This window comes from Danio rerio, chromosome 23, assembly GCF_049306965.1.
Source record: "Danio rerio strain Tuebingen ecotype United States chromosome 23, GRCz12tu, whole genome shotgun sequence".
Taxonomy (NCBI): domain Eukaryota; kingdom Metazoa; phylum Chordata; class Actinopteri; order Cypriniformes; family Danionidae; genus Danio; species Danio rerio.
Window position 1 is genome coordinate 32,466,782 of NC_133198.1, and position 22,338 is coordinate 32,489,119.

Here is a 22,338-nt window from a genome sequence, read left to right on the forward strand (position 1 = left end):
ATTTTAAAGTTACGCTGCTTAGTATTTGGTGGAAACCGTAACAGTTTATTTTAGGGGTTTTGGTAAATGTGCATTTCTAAACAATAGCGTTTTATTTGAAATAGAAATATTGATTATAATTGGGGGCGGTGCGATGGAGCAGTGGGTAGCGATGTTGCCTCACGGCAAGAAGGTCGCATGTTCGGGCCTCGGATGGGTCAGTTGGCATTTCTATGTGGAGTTTGCATGTTCTCCCCGTGTTTGCGTGGGTTTCTTCCAGGTGCTTTGGTTTCCAACACAAGTCTAAAGACATGTGCTGTGGGTAAATTAGGTAAGCTTAATTGTCCCTAGTGTGTGTGAATTAGTGTATGGGTGTTTCCCAGTAATGGGTTGCAGCTGGAAGGGCATGCACTGGGTAAAACATATGCGGGGTAAATTGGCGATTCATTCCACTGTGGCGACTTCTGATTAATAAATGGACTAAGGCGAAAATGAATGAATGAATGATTAACTGGAAAGCTGCTTGTGATGCACAAGCACAAAATAGTCAGAACAATGAAATATAAAACAGACTGCGTAATAAACTTTCAAAGATTAAGCCTGTAAGAATTGTTTTACTACAAATATTTTTGATGTCTTTGACAATTCAAAACATGAGCTGAAGACAGGGCCAATGGACTCCACAACCCACCAGGGGGGAATGCGTGAAAAAACAGTTCCTGCTGCATTTGCATCTGAGTATGCTGAAAACTCAGCTTCATCCCCCCAACTCACGCATATGGTCATTTCAATGTTTGAATGTTCTAGAATTAACCAAACTGACTTTAACCATCATGTTTGATATCATTTGAAATGTCTTAGTGCGATTGGTACAATGGTCTCATTCTCTCAGAAATAGATATAATCAACACAATAAATATATAACTTCAGGCATCTTTTGAACCACTGTAAAGGGTGTGACTTTTTACACACACCCCCTTCCTTGAGGGAATTCTTGGATTATTTAAGGCAAGGTTTGAGAAAAACTCAGCGCGATTCTGCCTACCCAGATCAGCCCATAACATGGAGCCTAGGCTAGGCTCCATGTTATGTAAAATTTACACGTTATGTAAAAGGTCAGGTATGCATCTTTTCATCTTGGATTTATCTTTGATAATTTGATGTTTTGTATTGATCATTTATGAATTGACTGATTGAATTGGCATAATACATTTACCTGACTAATAAATTGTAATGTTTGACCATATTTTGCTCACTCTGTAATTATTAATTCAAGTAGATTACGCTGTATCCTTGTTTCCGCACGTCTTGCGTCAGGTCAGTAGACGGACTAAAATCCAATTGAGATGGAGCATTGGGCACACTAATTGTGTTTTAGGGATCCGGCTGACTCTTGATATTGATTCTTGTGTACTTGGGTGGAAAGGGCGATAACTTCCGTCTAGGTCAACAAGGTGTTGCACGACTAACCTAGATTGGGTACCCGACCTTTGTTTGAAGGTAATATTATTCTAAATTAAGTTCATATGGGAAACCATGGGCTTGGTGAAAACCAAAGTTACTATAGAGTCCAGTAGTCGGGTACATTTATATTAATGCCCTAACCTCTAATTAGAAATGATGATTGTCTTAACTCAAAGGTGTACATCTAAGCGGGACTAACTAAAGTATTTTAGAACGAGCGCGCTGGTAGCGGCCATCTAAAGTATTAGTCAATTTACCTCTGTTTAATATTCAAGACTGACCGGAGTGTGACCGTGAGGGACGCCTTCGGCCGAGGCGATTTCTCTGAGCGACATGAGCACCCGAATGAACAGATGTAATAGTTACTAGTGAAGACAAAAGGTTCAAACATTTATCTAAATTACATATTGATATAATCTTCTTAATGTTTTATGATTGGAGTCAGATAAAACGAGGATAAATATATTAATATTCTAAACCACCTCATATTAAATTGGAGTCAGATATGAGCTAACTTTAATATAAATCAACATTGTACACTGGAAAGACCGAACAGGCATTAAACCTTCATCCACCAGTAGACACCGGCATTGGGCCAACTGGGTGGACCTTACAAGCCCAACCCTTTCCTAACAACTGAAAAACAGTAATTGTGGATATATTCAGTAAGCTTCAAAACTGAAACCTCTTTTAATAAAAATGCTAGCACTGACTGGACATCCATCCATAACAGTGGATGCAGTGAAGAACAACTGTTCAGTCTTGGGTGCGCATAGAGAAAGGACTCTGACTTGTGTGAGCATAAGATTTTTTCTATGTAAACACGGTTGATAGACTTGAGTATCATGTTGTACCAAATTTTTAGATGGAGTGTCAAGATAATACGAGTTTTTACAGGCAGTGATGCTCTTTAATGTCAGTTCCAGAGCAGTGGACCAATCAGAAGAACATGAAGGCTGGGCAAGCGTTTGACATGACAACGGCAACATGGCCGAACCATCTCTGAGCGATGCAACTCACATTTCAGTTGCAAAGACGTGTTTTTTTTTTTTTTGTGAATGGCTGCTAACTTGTTGCACTGCTGTGGTCTTCTCCAGCGACTGCACATCTAGACTTACTGTCCTAATTGTGTGAGCACATGAAACGAACTGTCACCCCATACAGTGACGGTTCGGGAAGAATTGATAACATTACACACCTATAATTTTTGTATTTTAAATGGTTTTAACATCATAAATGGTCTTAGATGCACCCTGGCCGAATCATTTAAAATTCATAAATATTATTTTTATCTTTTTAATATACAACATTTAAGTAATTTTGACAAGTTTTTGTTATTTTTTTATTTATTAATGAGCCTACATAGTTTTCAAAAAATGTATATTTTGATTTATTTTAGTAATAAACTAAATTCAAATATTATATTAATAAAAATGTAAACAGTTTTAAAGGGGTGGTCCACTATGATGTCTTATTTTAAACTTTAGTTCTTGTGTAATGTAGCTGAGTGAACATTATCAACATCTCTGAATGGAATACACTTAAAGCTATGCAAAGGGAGACATTGGCTTTTACAGAGTTAGCCTAGCAAAGCCTACAGTGAACGAAGTTTGGAATCTGCAAAAAAAATACATTAGGGCTTGTGAGATGATAAGGGCTTCTGGTTACATGCATTTACCACATGCACACCCTGCGCAGCAAAGCGGCATGGAAAGAGGCATGGTAATGTTATAAAGGAGAAAGCTAAAATGCCGTTCAAACGCTGCTATTTCCACAGAGCTTCTTCTGTTTCTGTATTTGTATTTATATTTATATTTATATATAAAAAAAAATTTATTATTATATATACACACACACAACACAAAGACAGAAGTGCTAACAGCTTAATTTTAATTATGTCGAAGAGATTTATAAAAATATATAGCTCTAGCATTTGACAAAGCACAGCTTCCAGAATCTCTAGAACCTGCTGGATTCAGCTAAAAACTCCTCTAACCATAATAGCAGAAGCTGTGGATTGTCAGCCACAACCTGTAAGTATTTTTATTTGTTAAAATTTATCAATTACATGCACAGTCTCTAGCATTAACGGTATGTTGTAGAGAGGACGTAAACAAGGAAATGCTGTTAGGCACTGCTAACAATTTAGCTACAAATTCATATTTATCAGTCAAACCGATGTAAACACCCACAATCTTCAGCAGCGTGTGCAGTGTGTCTTTCTATACTGCCATTTTCCCTGCGTTCTACATCTCAAATAACAACTCACCAAAGATTTGTGAACACTTTATATTACTTATGCTCATAACCCGAATATATGTGAAAGACACTTGTCAGATTTTATTTTAAATAGCTGACATCAGGTTCAGCTGTGTGCTCTTCAATTTCTGTCTGATTCAGGCAGCTAACGTTGCTAACAGCTGCTGATTGACAGTGTTTACACAGCACAAAAGCTTGTGCTTGTAGGGGTGTGATGTGGTGATATGGAGCAATTCCCAAAATCACAGCACATAATGTTAGCTGACCAATCAGAGCCTCTTGAGGGCGGGCTTTCAGAGGAACTTAAATATGACAGACGTTTTCATGTTAGCCGAGTAGCTGTATATTATTAAAGATATATGAAAAAATAACATAATTTTCTACAAGTGAGGCATGAGCACACATTGCTTTGCATCCTATAAAAAACCAATCCCTAAAAATTCTTTACTTCTACATTGTTAAAATATTTAGTTCTTACTGTTAATACAATTAAAATGACCTGAGCTAACATGAACTAACAGTAAATCATTGCATTTCTAATAAAAAAATGTTAGTAAAGACTCAAACACCATTCATGTCAATTAATGCGCATAACTCAAATGTAACCTTATGGTAAAGTGTTACCAAACAAATAGCTGAAACACTCAACAATATGCCTTCTATCCCTAGGAGTTTGGCATCAATAATGAAGTCAAACGGCCCAGCGTGTGGCCCGTCGACATAATCTGCTGCAACTCCCACCTGTTTGAACACGTCCTCCTCCTGGTGAGTCATGCGCACCAGCTCCTGGATGAAACCGTATGGAAGGTTCCGGCACAGCATGTAGGGAACCAGCAGGGAGGGCTGAAGAGGGGCTCTGTTTGAGGGCAAAGACAGAGAGGGGGTGGCAGTGTCATTCAAAATGTATTGTGCTGGTATGCATTCAAACTGACAGACTTCAGAGTGCAACTTGGGCATTTTAACACTTGGTTTGAATAGGAGCTTGATTCTGATTTTCTTCCTCTTATCAGATTGCACATTTGCATCAACAGTGTGACTATTCACCAGTGTCAACGTTTACCCCTGAAGCTAATCAATACACATAGAGAAAGCAGCAAAAATATTCTTACACAAAGCTAAAAATTAATTTAGGAGGTAATTTACCCAAAACACATGCCGCTTTTACATTTATTTATGAGGTGTTGCTGCTGTAGTCTAACATATAGAAGTACTGTGCTGCAAAAAACATTAAGAGATAAACTATATTAAAACGTCCCTGCTGATTGACATTATTTTATATTTCAAGCCCATCTCTTAATAGACAAGATGCTAGATTAGAGCAAATTAAAAATCTATATTAATGTTTACTTGCACAAATTTAGTAAGATCGCAAGACATACACACACACACACATATATACATACAGTGTATATATATATATATATATATATATATATATATATATATATATATATATATATATATATATATATAAAATATACATGTGTGTGTTTGTGTATATTTATTTAATTATTTATTTATTTAAATTTCTAATATTTTTCTTTTTAAAGATTTGAAAAATCTAAGCTCTAAGGTAAAAGTGCCTTCAAAATGTTTTGAAGTGATTTTAAAAAGGCTGTAGTCTCTGACCTGGGCTGTGTGAGGGCACCTTGAAGCACTAGTGCAGCATGGGAAATGCACTGGGAGCGAATGTTGCTCAGCAGCTGACTGACAGCTGGTTGGCTGCACATCTGAAACAGAAGGGTATATGAATAACATTGTGGCTACATAGGAAACAACTCAAAAGTCACAACCTATGTGATGTGTCTGATGCAAAATTTCAGAATATTTACCGAACAATCAAAAAACCAAAAAAAACACCACCTTAGCTTGATGCTTAAATGATCAGGAATTAAGTTGAATTTTAACCGATGTTAAAAAAATGCAATAAAATGCCTTTTCGATGTTTGATTTGTTACATAACTGCACGTGTATAATAATGATGATAATAAAATAATAATGTTCTTGAATGATTTAAGTAACCATTTGTTTTCATTTAAAAATATAATAAAACAATCTAGTTAAATATTATTATAATATATCTTTATTTGTATATTTATAGCTATAAATTTTTTTTTCATTACATTAAAAAAATTGTAAACCAATTTTAAAATATTTTCATTTTCTTTTTTAATAAAATGTATACAAAAATTAAATCAAAACTACAAGTTTATATATATTAAATAGATTTATTTGGCAGTATTGTAACAATGCTGAAAGCAAATAAAGGTGGCTTATAAAGTGACAAGCTGCAACAAACGCTTTTAGTGCAGACAACCTAATTGCTTAAAATAGAAGCTAATTATGTTTCACACCCTTGCCTAGCATAGACAAGCCGATACAATGAATAAACACCACATGTACAACTCATGCCAAGAGGGAAATACCCTAGACGTGACATGGCCTGTTTTAACTTTCACTTTCACATGCTCAACACCTCCACCTGTCCTCTTGACAAACATTCCACTAAAATAAGGCTGAGTTTCTTTAAACCACTTTGAATTCAGTCATAGGTAAATAATATGTTAATGGCCACAATAATGAGATGTCAATTCAGAACTAATGCTTTAGAAATGTGTGCACAATGTTTGTCAGGAGCTACCTTTGGGGCCTTTCTCTCCTCCATCCCCACGCTGTCAAAGCGCTCGATGAGGTAGTTGAGCATCTCCGTCTCTTTACAGGACTCTATGGTAAAGCGGTCACTACCTGAGTCACCAGCCATCCCTCCTGCAGATGCACCCAGGCTAGAAAGAGAAGAGAGAGAAAAATAAACCCTCACGCAATAAAGCAGCTTGTAGAGTGGAGATGGAAACCCAAACTGAGTAAATAACCAAAACCACAGAGCTACAGCCAACCAGGGAAATTACTTATGATTCAGAATTCTTCTCTAGACACTAAGCTTTCAGAATGGTTGTTTTTAGAAAAACGATAAAGTTAAGGTTTATTACCATTTTGGAGTGAATAACTTTAAATTGCATAACGCAAGCAGTGTTTGTTAATAAGACTGCAGTTGATATTACCCCTGACTCACTCACATGCGCTACTTTTATAACAATAGGGATGGGCAATATATTATTGCTGGCAATATACTGGTAAAAAGTGTTCTCACAATAAAAAAAAAGACTTTATGTGATTATAATGATAAAACCTATAATTGGTTATTACAGTGTGTAATAGTTTACAAAAAAAAAAATAAATACTGATGACCAGGACCAGGGTCGAATACATTTTTTTTTTTTTGAGGTTTTAAAAAAAAATAATAATAAATTATTATATATATATATATATATATATATATATATATATATATATATATATATATATATATATATATATATATATATATATATATATAATATTATATCAAAACATTACTATCTTAAACTGCCCTTTAAAGCATGAAAATGACACAAAAAAGAAAATAACTAAAGAAAAAAGAAAACAAATATTGAAAAAGACTAAATTTGACCACATTTAGTCAAGATTTAGTTTTGGCCTTTTTGCCTTTATTAGGACAATATTGAGACAGGTAGCAAAGTTGGATAGAGAAGGGGGTAGGATAGGGATATGTCCACAAGCTAGGATTTGAACTCGGGACGCCCTGACATGCTACTGCACCATATGTTGGCTTGCTAATCACTAGGCTATTGCGCCGACTGCTTTACTTTCTATCATTTACAGATGAAAAATATACCTGTGACATGTCAGTTATGAACTTAGGAAGATACAACGTGTTAAATACATCAGACTCAACTAAATATTGTCACTATTTCCCATGGTGAATTGATCGATGATCAGCATTCTCCTCAAAGGCCTGTTACCTTGTTCAAAGTCAGTAAGCTCACGTGTGGTTTGAGCAAACTCTCGAGTCTTTGGGCTCAAAAAGGTTTTTATCAGGATTAGTCACCACAGTAACTTGCTTTAGTGCAACCTGTAGGCAAACCTGCTCCAGAGCAGGTTTTATTTTGGTAAACCCAAACTGGAGCAATTAGCTGTGAGTAAAATGACATATATCTAATGGAATAAAGCCATTTCCAGTCATCTGTATCTTTTACACAAAGCATTCTTTGGGTAAAAACTGTTTTTGTTGCTAATAATAAGTTTATTATATGAATTGAAGGGTTCAGATGCAAAAGCTACTAAACGCCAATTTCACCAAAAATGAGCTGAAGCTTGAGTAAAACCTTTAGGCACGTAGTACATGTTCCAACAAATATTTTTGCTTCAAATCATCGCAGCACCAGTCCATTTAGATAACAGTTTGTTGGCAAAAGCCTCTAAACACCACTTGCCTTTGACAGCAAAAGCCGCTATGTCTAGAGAACCAATCAGAAGGCGCAAATAGAATCATGTTTTCAATGTAGCAGCACGCTGATAAACCGGATTTTATGAGGAGACTGCTGTATACAGATTCAGATTTTAAAAGATGAAGTCAGGCGAACTGGATGAGCCCGTCCTGTCAGGGAATGGCAAATAAAAACATCCCTAACCTGAAAACTGTGCATTATAAGAAAAAAAACACACACTGTACAGTCGGAAGTGTAACATGAATTCATAACTTTGTGTAGTGACGCTAATTTGAATGAATCTGATTTATTATACATTAAATAGCAACTGAATTTTACGAAGGACGAAGATGCCGTTCTTTTATCCCACATAGATGTTATGAGGATGAACAAGAGACGAAAAACAGACCAAGACCTTGAGTATAGTGCGGATGAATGAGTGACAGCTTCTAAAAGTGTCTGAGAGGCATCCCTTTTTGCCCAGTAAGCCTACCTGGTGTTTTATTTGCTAATTTAAGCTATTTTTAAAAGATAAATATAATGTATAAAACTATACATCATTTATATTACTTCATAATACCTATATGTCTGATAAGCTTTTTATATTAATGGACAATGCACAGATATTGATGTTTCACAATGTTTTACACTACATTATCTGAATCTACCAAGCTTAGTTTACAATGTTTACATTGCTCTACTTCCATTAAATCCAAATCCCAAATACCAGAAATGACAACAGATTGTTCAGATTTAATTATTGTCAATTTTAATGTTATTGATTAATGCACCTACTTCACAGATTTCATTCATTAATTGTCCTTCTGCTTAGTCCCTGGTTTATCAGGGGTCATCACAGCGGAATGAACTGCCACTTACTTGACAGATCTATCTATTTTTAAATTTTAGGTGGTTTGAGTATGTATTTTATGTTTGTTAAAATAATTTCTTAATGCATCTTTAGTGATTTTTCAACTAATGACAATGTCTTGTCCCAGGTGGAGGCAAGCACAAGCGGATTTAGCTGGTTTTGACGCAAAAAAAAAAAAAAAAAAAAAAAAAAAGTACCTTCTTAAAAACCAAAGAATTGTCTAAAGTGATATTTATGAAAAAAAGTTATTTAATTTACCAGCTAGTAACATTTTCATCATATATGAAATGAAATTTTTGAACCTAATTATAGGAACCTGATGGAAAATGCTCATTTACAAAAAAAAGAGGTCTGATGGATTTAGAGGGTTTTGCATCTGAACTCTTCAATTGTAATTATAATATAAATATTCAAATACTTTAACAGACAAATTATATTACTAATGCCTTAAAGTAATAACATTAACATTTAAATATGAACATATAAAAAAGATGAGAATAAGATCATACCTTATAATAGCTTATGAACAGTTAATATCTTATTAATAGGCAGGTAATAAGCCAGTAGATAATACCTAAAATAACGTGTTCCCAAAACTTCTTTATAACCCAATATTAATGGCATAAAAATTGTTTCAATGAGGTCCTTAAATGATGCCAAGAGAACAAGAAAAAGCAGGTCTGTAATATCCTTGTTCCCCCTGCAGGTCTTTGGTCATGAGACAGCATGCATTAGTGAACTCTAGGGTGAGACAACACTTCACAGCAGGCTTCTGGCTCTCATTAGTCCTGTTACAGTCAGTCAGCTAGCATTATCCCAACGCCTAACAATCAGTCCTTCACCAACACCACCGTCATCCAGCTCACACGTCCTGTGTGGGAGTTTAAAGGTCTGCAGGCTCACATTTCTGCTGTGAGCTGAATGCCACTAAAAAAAATCTTTGCGCACTGGACACATTTTTTGAGCCGACAGCGAAGCTCTGTCCAGAGAGAAGCGAGAGAAATGCTGATTTTGTCAGTCTGACGAGATCAACTATTATACGATCAGAGTCTACTATTTTGTGTCACTCTTTTTTGCCCATTTCTGTGCCCACACTGGGCACAGCAGGCTGTTGTTAGTGGCCAGGCAGCACGCTGAAGCATGCAACACACTTTGGCACCGATACCTGGACCCAAACTGAACCCCTGAAAAATCCTCCTCTCCTTCTTCCTCTTGTTCTTCATCACTGCTGTCCTGAGGCAAGTCGGACAAGGCGAAGAAGAGGAGGGAGAAAGGGCTGCTGTGGACCCGATGTGTGAATGAAAGCAGACAGATAGACTCAATGAAACATAACACTAGTGTAGATGTATCTTTACATTAAACAGCGAGCCAAACTGACTAGCTGATGTTACAAAATATATTGGTTTCAGCCGTTATTATATCATGCTTCATGCTCATTTATACATCACCGGTTTTGCTATTAAATTTTCCATTAAAATTTGCTATTAAGCACATTTGTAAGAACACCAAGAATGTTCTTTATAATAGTACAACATTAATTACCATCAGTATTAGATATATATTTATGCATGCACATTCTTCATAAAACTACCAAATGTATCAGTCAACAGCAGATATAATATTATCAATGCTCATATTCTCAATTTTAACACAAAGACTAGCAGTTGTACATAATATGTCATGCTTTAAAAAATAACCACAGTAACAAAATGACAACGTTACTGATATCAGCTGATATTAGATATGGTGCACGCTCTTTTCTGACCTGCAAATAACTGCTTATACATGCTATTAAGGACATTATTAAATAAGCACCTATTATTAGTCTCATAAAGGGTTAAATGCTAAGAATTTTTTCAAATGGCCCAGATGCAATAGATTTTTATTTGCCCTATCAAATACATATTATAATACATTTAATAATACAATAATAATTAATAATAAAAATTTAAATATTTTAGATATTTGAAACAAATATTTTAAAAGTTTTAAAAACTAAAATAAACTAAATCTAAGCACAACAATATTTCAAGGTGGGTGTCCTTAGCTGTAAATGCATGGAGCACTGTTAAACAAATGTTATTGTAAGGAATTATTAAATCATTATGACAAAATTATTAAATCATTATGACAAATAGAGTTGAAAATTACCTTTTTAAAAAAGTTTAAAGTTTTATTAAGATGGATTGATGGTAATTGTATGGATTTTGGGCAGATTGGGTAGCAATACATAAACTAAAAAAAAATTAAGAGATTTAAAGATTTCTGATTTTGAGATTTAAGACCCTGCAGAAATGCTGTAATATTATCTGATAATTTGCTTTATTTTAAATAATTTACATATAATTCATATTCGTTTTTAAAACTACCTATATTTTAATAATACTGTTAAAAGTAGTTTTTAAGCACACCACAGTATGCATATCAATAATTTACACTGTACACTAACATACTTAATTCCTATTAAAACAGCCACTTTAGAGTTTTTTTTATTGGAATGTTGACTTCAAATCTAACAGAGTGTCATATTATGACTTATCAAAACATATTACAAGAATGTTAATTCACTATTATCCGCTGATCTTAAATAATTAATTGTTAATGCTTATTTGCTCAAATTGTACATGTTGTTTATCTTACACATAATAATTTAACAACACTAACAAGTTTTTTTTTCCTATACTGCACATTAACATTTTGTAAGACCTCACTTGTGTATTTAACTTTTTACTATTCATATATTTAGGAAGTCTATTATCTGTAACTTATTGGTTAAATTATAGTTTGCCTGGTGTGCGAATGAAAGCAGACAGACTGAATGGAAAAAATAGGATGCAACACATCTAACAGGGTGAAAAAGGTACCTAGAGGGCATCCGGGTGGCCAGTGCAGTCCTTCTGGCCATAGTGGTGGGGGAGCCCGGCGGAAAGGGGAAAGGCATAGAGGTTTGGGTGCTATGTTGTCTGGGAGAGGGCCTGGAGGGGGTCTCTGAAGTTGTAGGGGAAGTGAGCATACCAGATGGAGCAGATCTGGAGCTTGGGCTTATAGGAATGGATGAGCTAAGGGAGTAGGGCCTGTATCTCTGGGAGATGGGCAAAGGGGCGGATGGAGATGGAAGGCTGGCGGGAGGGCGAGAGATCGGCGGACTGAGGGATACTGGAAGAGCGGCTGGAGAAGCCGGTGGGACAGATGGAGCACTCAATCTGGCAGAGCTCAGAGCTAGTGGGTTTGGGCTACAACCATACAGACTGAAAACAACAAAGACACAGATGAACATGAAGACGGAAACACAGAAAACAGTGGGAAATTTGAAAAGAAATTGACAATGTAGGTGTAGGAAAAGACGTAGATGAACTTGTGAACAATTCAAGTATACTAACAGTAAAAATCAGGATGAGTCCAACTTTTTAAGTATTTAAAAAAAAGCCTATTCTTCTCACCAAGACTGCATTTATTTGATTACAACTGTGAAATACTGTTACAGTTTAAAATATATACGTGTTTTCTTAATGAATGTGGAAATGTGATTTATTCCTGTAATTTAAAACAGAATTTGTTTATCATAGGATCCTAACATTGAACTAAAAAAATAGAAATATAAAAATAGAATAGCAGAAAAAAATAATCACCATTATTAATGATTAAACTTAATATTAAAAAAAATTGTATATAAGTTTATTATAATAATTTATAAATGAAAATTTCACACTGAAGTCTAAAGTAATAATGCTGAATATTAGTGGTTTAATGCTTCACAAATCTCAGGGTTCAAATCACACTATGGTTTTTGAGTCACGAATTGGACCATTTTTCAGATCAGCAAAAAAAGGCAGGAGACAAATATCATTCGCTTTCCATTAATACAAAATCACTGCAAAAACCATTGGTTTTACCAAACAAATCTTAGAACCTGTAAATTTTTTAAAAAATTTAAAAATCAAGAAAGAACCAGCTGAAAAAAAGAAAATGAAAAACAATCTTTGCTACTGTTGCTGATAATGCTGAATATAGAAATCTAACAACTTGTACAACATATCGTATTTACGTTCAATTAATGTTTCAATAATTCACACATAAAACTTTATTTTTGATTATAGGTGTGTTTTGAAAACCTATTCAGTGACCTATTTTTTTATGGTTGTTTGTCGCCACCTATTGGTTACACAATGTAATTGCTACAACACTCACCAGCGTCAAGTTCCACTCAACAGGGTTTTTAAATCTTCTGTCATAAACATTATTGTTTATGTCTGCACTATAAACTGTTTTTCAGTACTTCTGTGTATTTAATTGTTTGTAACTTACTCAGGGTTCATATACATTCTTACAAATAAAATTCCCTGACCTTTCCATGATTTTTCCAAGACCTTCAAGTAAATTTTTATGACTTAATATTTCATGCAATGTCTACATGTGCGTGGTAAAAAAAAACAACAATGCATGTTCAAATTTATCACAGCATATCATAAAACGCGCAGCAATGTATTTAGTTTCAATTTATATTAATATCTATGTAAAATTGATTTAGATAATGCTTACACCGCACTAATAATGTGAGAGCATGTGATAGGCCAAGGACAGAATAGAAGTCAAGACAACTAACCTACAGTGTATTCAAGAATACAGATACTTGTTTTCCATGACTTTTCCAAAACTTTGTGGGTTTTTCTGTTTTTCCAAAACTTTTTCAGGCCTGGAAAATGCCATGTCAAAATTCCATGACTTTTCCAGGTTTTTCCATGACCGTATGAACTCTGCTTACTGAAAAAGTGACTGAATCTCTCTTGATCAAACACAGATTTGAATGCATTGCTTCGAAGGATAATAAACAAATGCAAATCGTTGTGACTTATCATTCATGTTGCATGGGTTTGAATTGAAATCCCGAACTTTTAAATGTTAAATTGTGTAGCTTTACACAGAATGCATTGATGCAGGCTCAACAAACAGTGACAGAAAACACCTTTAATTAATAGCCTAAGAAATCATTTAAGTAGGTCCCACCACAACTTTTTCCATCATCATATTTTACGAGGAAGCCAAAATACTTTCATATACGTGATTTGAATGACGCTGGAGGCGATCTCTCTGCAATTGTTGTAAATGTTGTATTAACATACGAATTGAAAAAAGTTATTAATTCGCGGGTCATGTGCTTTCCGAACTGTGCGTTCTGATCCATACGAATCATGGATCAACCATGATCCGTTACCCCCCTATTAAATATATAACAATGGCAGGAATTATGTTGCAATAATATTTCACAATAACAGTTTTTACTGTATTTTTGATCAAATAAATGCAGTATGGTTGAGGTAAGGAATCCCAATTATCACACATTTTTGACTGGTAGAGCGGATGTTGCCAGCAAACACACTTGCCTGGAAAGAGAGCTGGCACCGAATGAACCAGCGCAGGGCATCATGGGACTGCCGCCCTGGCTGGAGGGTGGAACAAGAGTCAGGTGATGGTCTGGAGATCTGGCAGCAGTAATTGGCTGAGATGTGGCGGTCAAGCTGGCGAATGGGTTACAGTCACGGGAACGGGTGGACATCATGAGAGCCTCCATCAAAATCTGCCCGATCAGGTCCTTGAAGTCAGAGTAAACTACAAGAAAACAATGCAATTCAATACCCGAGAAAGCAAAGCGGAGACATTCTTAGTCGATCAGCAGAGGAGTCGTTTTTTGGTTCATACCATCTTTAGGGTTCTTCTGGAACTCAGCAGCAAGAGAAGGGAGGAAGATGACATCACGGTCCTGCTCCTTCCAGGAAACACGCAAAATCTTACAGATTAGCTGCAACGCCAACTCTTCAGAGACATCGGGATTGGATGAGGAGTCCTGCAAGTAAAAATCACACTTATGATGTCACTTACAAACACTTCAGATCGGTGGTTGTCAAACTTTCCCAATGAAATGCTCTGTTGCACTGTACAACAGAATTCTTCCTGTTTAATTATGAATCATAGTAAAACCAAGTAACATTTTAAAGGTATAGGTCACCCAAAAATAAAGATTCTGTCATTATTTATCCACTCTTGTTCCAAATCTGCATGAAGGTATTTTGGAAATTATTTAGAAAAGGTCGAAACCTGCAACCACCGACTTCCATAGAATTTGTTTTTCCTACTAAGGAAGTTAAAGGGGGCCTATTATGAATCACTATTATAAGGGGTTTAAACACATTTGTGAGGCAGCAGTGTGTGGTACAGGCGGACTGTAATAATAAAAAAAATATTTTGTTAATTACACTTCATAAAAACAGTCTGCAGAAACAATTTGATAGACATTCCCCATTTGTGAATGTCTTTAAAAGGGGAAAGCCCCGCCCATTAGTGACAATCTCTCCCTGCTTAGCATAACTAGTCCTGAGTGAGAAGCAGCCGTCTGTCATTAGTTTTGAATCTGCTGCTATAGGCGCATATAGCTCATATAGCATATGCATGGGTGTTTATAGCTCATTTGAAAAGAAGGCTGGGAACACAATCTCATTTGAATTTAAAGCGACAGTCACTAAAACGGCACAGTTTGGGTCCAAGCCTAAAAGGGGCAGTTTCAAAGAGTTATAAAACAGCATTTGTGTGGTATTTTGAGAAGAAACTTGAGATAAAACACACTCTAGGAAAATCAGAGACTTATTTTACAACTTTTAAAAAGAGGCATAATGGGTCCCCTTTAATGGTTTTCAGCTTTCTTCAAAAAAGTTTTTATAAAATGAAGGAACTTCCAATTCTGAAGAAAACTATCCCTTTAACATCTGCTGATTACTGTCTATAACACACACTAAATGTCAACAATTATCATCCTATTGATGCCTATCGTTACCTTCTCAGCAAGGTTCCTTTTCTCCCTGCGATCGCTGTCTTCCACCTCCATATTCTCGATTCCTGAGTCCACATCTACTTGGGACATGCTGAAGACCATAAACATGAGATCCAGTTCATTTACAGTGTAAACTGAGATCTAAAGTATTTTCCGCACTGCATGTTATAAACAGAAGATTCATATGCTGTGCAACTAGAAATTGCAATATCAAAAGTGTTTAATTCATGATGAAAACGAGCAATTCCAGAGTTATGGATGTGACTTTTGCAGTAAAAACAAAACACATAAATTCACAGAGGAAGTATACATTAACATTATTTTGAAACAGCTGTCCAAAACAACTAACAACAGTGTTATGGGATCAGAAAAATATCAATCTGTAAACATTTTCTTTTTAGATTTTAAAAGAGAAAAATAAACATGTGTTATAAATGTGACCAAAAAAGTTAGCGAGTTTACAGTATACAACATACTTGGTAGAAATTCTGTGCATTAAACTGGACAACCTAAAAGAAATAATGCTAATCAAAAGGATAAGAGTCGGCTTAGACGACTATAGAACAAAAAATATTTTATTTTATTTTACATGTTTTACATTTATGAGGAAAAAGCTTTTGTTATGGATGTGACACCAATCCTTTATGGATGTTAGGTTTGCAGGGTTTACCGGTGCTATTAGTGTATGTAACATCGCGATACTATGGCTCCAAAATACTAGCGGTGCCACTATAATTTGTAAACGATAGTATCGCAATTAATGGTTTATCTACAATAGATGATGTTGCATGAGGAAAAGTCCCTAAAATGCTCACATGCTTGTGCAACAATAAACCATTTTATTTGACTAGTCTGTGGAGCCCTTTAGGGTTGCAAAACTTTAGAATTCACACCTTTCATGATAGCCTATTGCACGCTTTCTAACAATTCAGTTCGAACGCACATCTGAATCGGTTCATTTGTTCCAGTTAATATGGTTTATTAGCGATCGCAACAATCTCTTTGAAAGAACGATTTACAAAGTGAAAAAATTTGCATTACTTTGGATTGTTACAATATTAAGACTGAAAAAACTAAATTGATGAAAAACCAAAAATCGCAACAGGAAACATTGAAACTATTTTTGAGCACTTCATGAAGCCTAATTTTGTTACTCTATTGTAGCAAATTTCATCGGTATAATTTGCTTCTTTATTTTAATGTATTTTTGTTGGTCAGTTATCTACTAAATAAACAAAAAGAATGAATACATTTCAGGTAAAGTGGGGTGCAAATAATACTTTTTGGCCTAAAGGGAATTATGAATTCCCTTCAAGCATACCTATTATAACATAAAATATAGTATATTTGACAAATTTTCTTTATAATCTGAGTTATGAATTACAGTATCGCAATACTACTTGGCATAAAGATACTTCAGCTGGTATAGTATCATGACAACCTTTATAGATGTGACAGATGTGAAATTGCCACTTTTGTGACTGGTAAATCAAATAAAATTGTTTGAAAACAGTGACAGAGACATTTAAGAGTATTTTTAAAGTATTTTAAAATACTTGCTTACATACAAAAAACTTCTTGTGTGTACTATTTTGGTGATTTTTTTTCATGGCAAGGTTGACATTTGGATGGAATTGCTCATATACAGCTAAAAGTATTATCCTTTTTATGCACTTTAGGGATTATGAGGCTGAAGCACAAAAGAGCAATGGGTCATTTGCAGTCTAACAGTACAGAACAAAATGACTGCATAAAGAGCGAGAGAGATCTCAGGCATTCAGCAAGAGAGATACACATCTTCATCTCCAGAACAATCTCTTATGTCACACTGTCTCTGATAAAACACTCTCCTCAAAAGGTATCTCACCTCTTCTCGCAGGAGGCTGTGTCGATGTCCATGCTCTGGGAGCGGGATAGGGATTGGGACTGTGTCTCCAGGCTGTTAGATGGAGAGCTGGAGAGAGAACTGACCCCCTCGCTGCTCTGGCTGCGGTACGCAACCCCTACAGTAACACAAAACACAAAAAAGGCTCTGTGTTTGAGTACAAACTTATGATTGTGTCATAGAAAAAAAATGTGACTGCACAATATATTGTTTCAGCATCAATATCGCAATGTATGCTTCTGTAATAGTCATCAGCAGACCCTTTTTACAAGACGCATTTAACGGTCATTATCATAATCTTAAACCCTTGAAAGTTTTTAATATTTAGATTTTTTCAAAATATATGTACATTTATGCATGTATTATTTTATCTTTGTGTCAAATTACAACAAATGAATTACCGCTTATACAAAGTATTTCTAATACAGAGTTTATGGGGCTGAGAGTAAATTTACATTACTCTCTCCTATGGCTGCCATCAGTCACACACTATTTTTTTTCCTTATTTTGAAATTCTCGATTAGGGCTGCATGATTAATCGAAAATAAAATCACGATCTCGATTTGACCCTACACATGACCTTAATTCAGCTTTTCTAAGATTCAGTCAATTATATTTTCAAAGTCAGGAGAGAAGCAAGGCAGTCGCACAAGTCTTCACAGCAACATTGACACCTTTAAACAGTGTTAAAAGTGTCACATACTGTATTTATAAGGCATAATTCACCCAAAAATGTCATTAATGCACACAAATGACGAATACCTTAGTGAACACAACCTGCATAGGCTGTGAATACAGGGTAATAAAGTTGTAAATAACGTTGAGTTTGTTGCACAGAGCGATCGTTTGAGGGCCGTGCCAGAGGTTTGATTCGCATGTATGAGATAGCAGCCATGAGCCGCTCTCGGAAGCGAAAGTGAGACCGGTGCGCACATTTAAATGATCATGATCATATCGCATTTTACAGTAAGGATTACGACAAGCATTTGATATGTTTTTTTCTTTCATAGCGAACACGATGTGTTGTGCATGAAAATAAATGTTTACTGTGTCAGTATAACAACCCTAGCCTATATATAATGGAAATATAAAGGTCTAATAATGTTGTCAATGACAGATGAAGAGGACATCTCTTGAACATAAAAAAATCAACTTCAGAATCATGAATAGTTGTATTCTGATGTCATCATTTTATTGTGCAAACAGGACATATTGAAAGTCTGTTCCACCATATGACCATACAAATTTTTGCATTTTAAGCAACAGTAGACCTACACATAGGCCGAATATTATTATTGTTGTTTTATCATATTTTTAAGAACAATAATAATAGACTAATCATATTAACCTTTATTTTACATTTACGGAATCGTGAGAAAATCGTGATCTTGATTTTGAGCAAAAAAAATCTTGATTCACATTTTTGCCAGAATCGTGCAGCCATAGTCTTGATGACACAATTTTTCTTTTATTATTTCAGCAAATAGGATTGTAAAATAATCATTTGTTGTATTTTTCCATCACAGCGCTCTAAGGGTGCTTTCACACTTGGTTCAATAGCTTTGACCGATCCCAAGTTCGATTGTCCATCCTTGCCACCTTCTCGACTGGTTAACCAAATACTTAGTTAACTGAAGAACACACATTTTAAATAATCAAACATAAATCTACATCTAACTTTAATCAGTGGTTAAATGAGGTAAAGCATCTGTGAAAATCTGTTAAACTGGTAAAAGACAAAATAGCCCTTAAGCTTGTTTCTGTGCTGGATTTTAATCATTTTAATTAATTGTCAAAAAGCCTTAATTTCAACTATTTTATTGTAATTTACGTTTTTTTTCTGTCCAGTTGTATAGTGTTTTGAATGGGGGTCAAATATCATTTTATCACTTTGCTTTAGTTGAGCAAACGCTCCTGTGGTCAAATGCATTTAAACAGCCACTAAAGGCCACCCACTCTCTGCCTACTGACCAAACACGTGACCGTTACAGGACATGTTGTGCATACTGCAGTATACCAAAACTGCATTACAACTAAAAGACACACAACATTGTACAGTGATGAACTCTGAGACAAAATAAAAACTAATTGGTCCCTTTGATGCATTTAAACACGTGTTAATATCCAGTGAAAACAAGAGCCAAAATCTTTCGTCTAAAATCTCAAGAATTTTTGTTTAACCCAGAGGAAAAAAAAAAACTTAAGTACTTAAAACAATTGGATAGACCAATTAAATGAATCTGAGGATGATGTCTTAACCTTAACACCATTATGGGGAAAGTGCACCTTTAAAGGTACCATCACATCAAGTTCTGATCATTTTAACAGGAAAAAAATGCAATAACTCCAATGACTTCACTTTGTCTTTGAGTTCTATCTTCTATGACCAATAAAAAGCTGCTTGGTTTGAAAGAGACTTTTGAACCCATGCTTCACTGCACAATTCTGGCTGGGCATGTCATAATAATCAATATATCAACTTTTCAATTTATACATAGACATGAGCTCAATCATTTTTGATGATGCAATATATACAGCTCTCCTTTTTAGATAAAAAGTAATGACCCCAACATTGATCTGGATGCACATTAAAGCCATTTTGTGATGACATTTTTGTTCTACATCTACCTCGGTTTATATGGAGACATTTCCTCTTTGATTATTAAATTACAGAATCTATATAACATTAAGATTGAAAAGATTTGGTCCCCTGAAAGTGTTTATGTCTATGTGCATTATAAGGCTGTTGTATGATCATTTTAATCTGTGCCATAAAATGGTCTTGAAATGACAATATTGGAGTAATCTCTGTGACAATACATCTCAAAACAAACATCATTTATAATGACAGACCTAATTCTGGCAAAATTCTAATATTTTTAATGCACTTTCTGGTTAAGAACAAGATTGTGGTCTTTGAGAAATGACTAATGCCACTGATGGTGTCAGAAATATTGGAGGGAATGGTTAGACAAGCAAATATGTTTAAAAACTTCCAAATTACCAATTGCAAGCCTTACAAAGCCAACATCACTGTTTGATTGTAGGTTTTGTAGTGTCCTTGTTTTGGTGTAACTGTTCATTTAACTACATTTGCTTAATATATGGATAGGCATATAATGTGAATTAGGTTTAGGGTTAGTTGCATGAAATTATGCATAATTAACTGTAATTATTATAAGTTCATAGAGTAATCAAGAAGGGCACCTTAAAATAAAGCATTAGCCTGGACACTGTTGATCATTTTCATCATATAATTTAAAAAGTAAAATTTGAACAGAGTTATTATACATTATGAAGTCACCTGACGTGAATTAACTACACTTGAGCTGAACAACAAACTTAACAGTGCAGCAGAGACCCTGGACCAGGTTTGTGTCTTATGACAGAGCACATCTCACTGCTGTATGTTCCAGAATGAAGCTACAACAGAGAGCAGGACTATGCTAGAACAGTTTTTCACAAAACTCTGAATAACCTGCGGTAGTAAACACAAAACAGTTGTTTCCCATGACAACACACGCCAGCTCAAAGCATATATCCAATCCCTCATTTACACCCAGCAAGGCTCCAAGTTAATTAAGCATGGAAACATAAAGAGCTTGTAAATGATCAATGAAACAAAAAACAAGTAAAACTTTTGATCTCATGAAATGCGAAACACAAAAATTAATCTCTAAACACCAAGCAAACATCATCCACAACCTACTTAGCTCACTTTGCAGGTGACATTAGTGTTTTCTGGAATACAAGAACATTTCTCTGACTGAATTTAAACAAGCACTACAGTTTATTTGCGAGAATTATAAAGAAAAAATTAAACTAAAAATAACCTGAGCCACTGCTAACATTCCAGGCTTACAATAAGGAAATAAAAAATAACAATATTATGGCCCTGTGAAGGCAAAATAGAGTCTGTGTGGCCTGAGTTAAACCCTGTCCAAGGCTATGCCACCTGAATGACTGTGCAATTTCTCCACAGCAAGATGCAGCAGGCAGAAATCATTTACCTCCACCGATCAAAAACCTGATTACATCACTAGTGTACAAACAGCCAATGCACAGAGTATTAAAGCTGCATACACAGATATGTAAATATTACTCCACTGGTCACTTTGGCCTCATGTAAATGAAGATTATAGTCAGTAAAGTGTAATTATAATCAAGCTACAATGGGACTACTGATACAGCAACTACAATGGGACTACAGTCCACCAGCCCTACAATTATAAAATATTCACCATTAATAATACTGAAAATGAATTGGACGCTGCAGATCTGTGAAGTGGTCTTGAGGTGAAATGGAAATCTCATTGAACTGAAAGGCTGTACCTGAAAGCAAACAACCCACGTTGGCCGTTTTAAAAAGAAAATAATGGAAATCCCCATCTTCAGGAAACAAGTCTATACCCATATGATTCTGTGAAATATAGAAAATTATATATTTTAATGTTTAGAATCAATAACTTTAACAGCTGTTTTAGTCAAAAATATCACATACATGTATTTATATATATATATATATATATAAATATTATATATTCTTTTTATAATATACTTTATAATGTTATTTACAGGGCTGAGCGATTAATCGAAAAGTAATCTAAATCGACATTCACAACCTATAATGGTTCTAATTTTTCCATGTCCATGTTTTAAATTACTTTCCCTACTGCGTGTGGAGCAATGACTGTGTGGAGTCACGTGACCCCGGCTCTGTTAAGGCTACTTC

The 22,338-nt window shown here is 35.0% G+C and overlaps 1 protein-coding gene across 3 annotated transcripts in view; it reads right to left on the reverse strand.

Moving 5' to 3' along the window:
- The window catches only part of ube4b (ubiquitination factor E4B, UFD2 homolog (S. cerevisiae)), a 46,393-nt gene that overhangs the window by 19,275 nt on the left and 4,780 nt on the right, over positions 1-22,338 (reverse strand). The window contains exons 3-11 of one of the 3 annotated variants that reach the window (XM_068216660.1): positions 17,589-17,724; positions 15,725-15,812; positions 14,596-14,740; positions 14,280-14,505; positions 11,763-12,146; positions 10,064-10,174; positions 6,344-6,485; positions 5,332-5,432; positions 4,444-4,558 (exon numbers count right to left, since the gene is read on the reverse strand). In XM_068216660.1, the coding sequence (XP_068072761.1) occupies positions 4,444-4,558; positions 5,332-5,432; positions 6,344-6,485; positions 10,064-10,174; positions 11,763-12,146; positions 14,280-14,505; positions 14,596-14,740; positions 15,725-15,812; positions 17,589-17,724 (1,448 nt within the window). Of the gene's footprint in view, positions 1-4,443; positions 4,559-5,331; positions 5,433-6,343; positions 6,486-10,063; positions 10,178-11,762; positions 12,147-14,279; positions 14,506-14,595; positions 14,741-15,724; positions 15,813-17,588; positions 17,725-22,338 lie in introns of all 3 variants that reach the window. The other 2 variants (XM_021469719.2, NM_194362.2) reach the window with 2 other exon arrangements.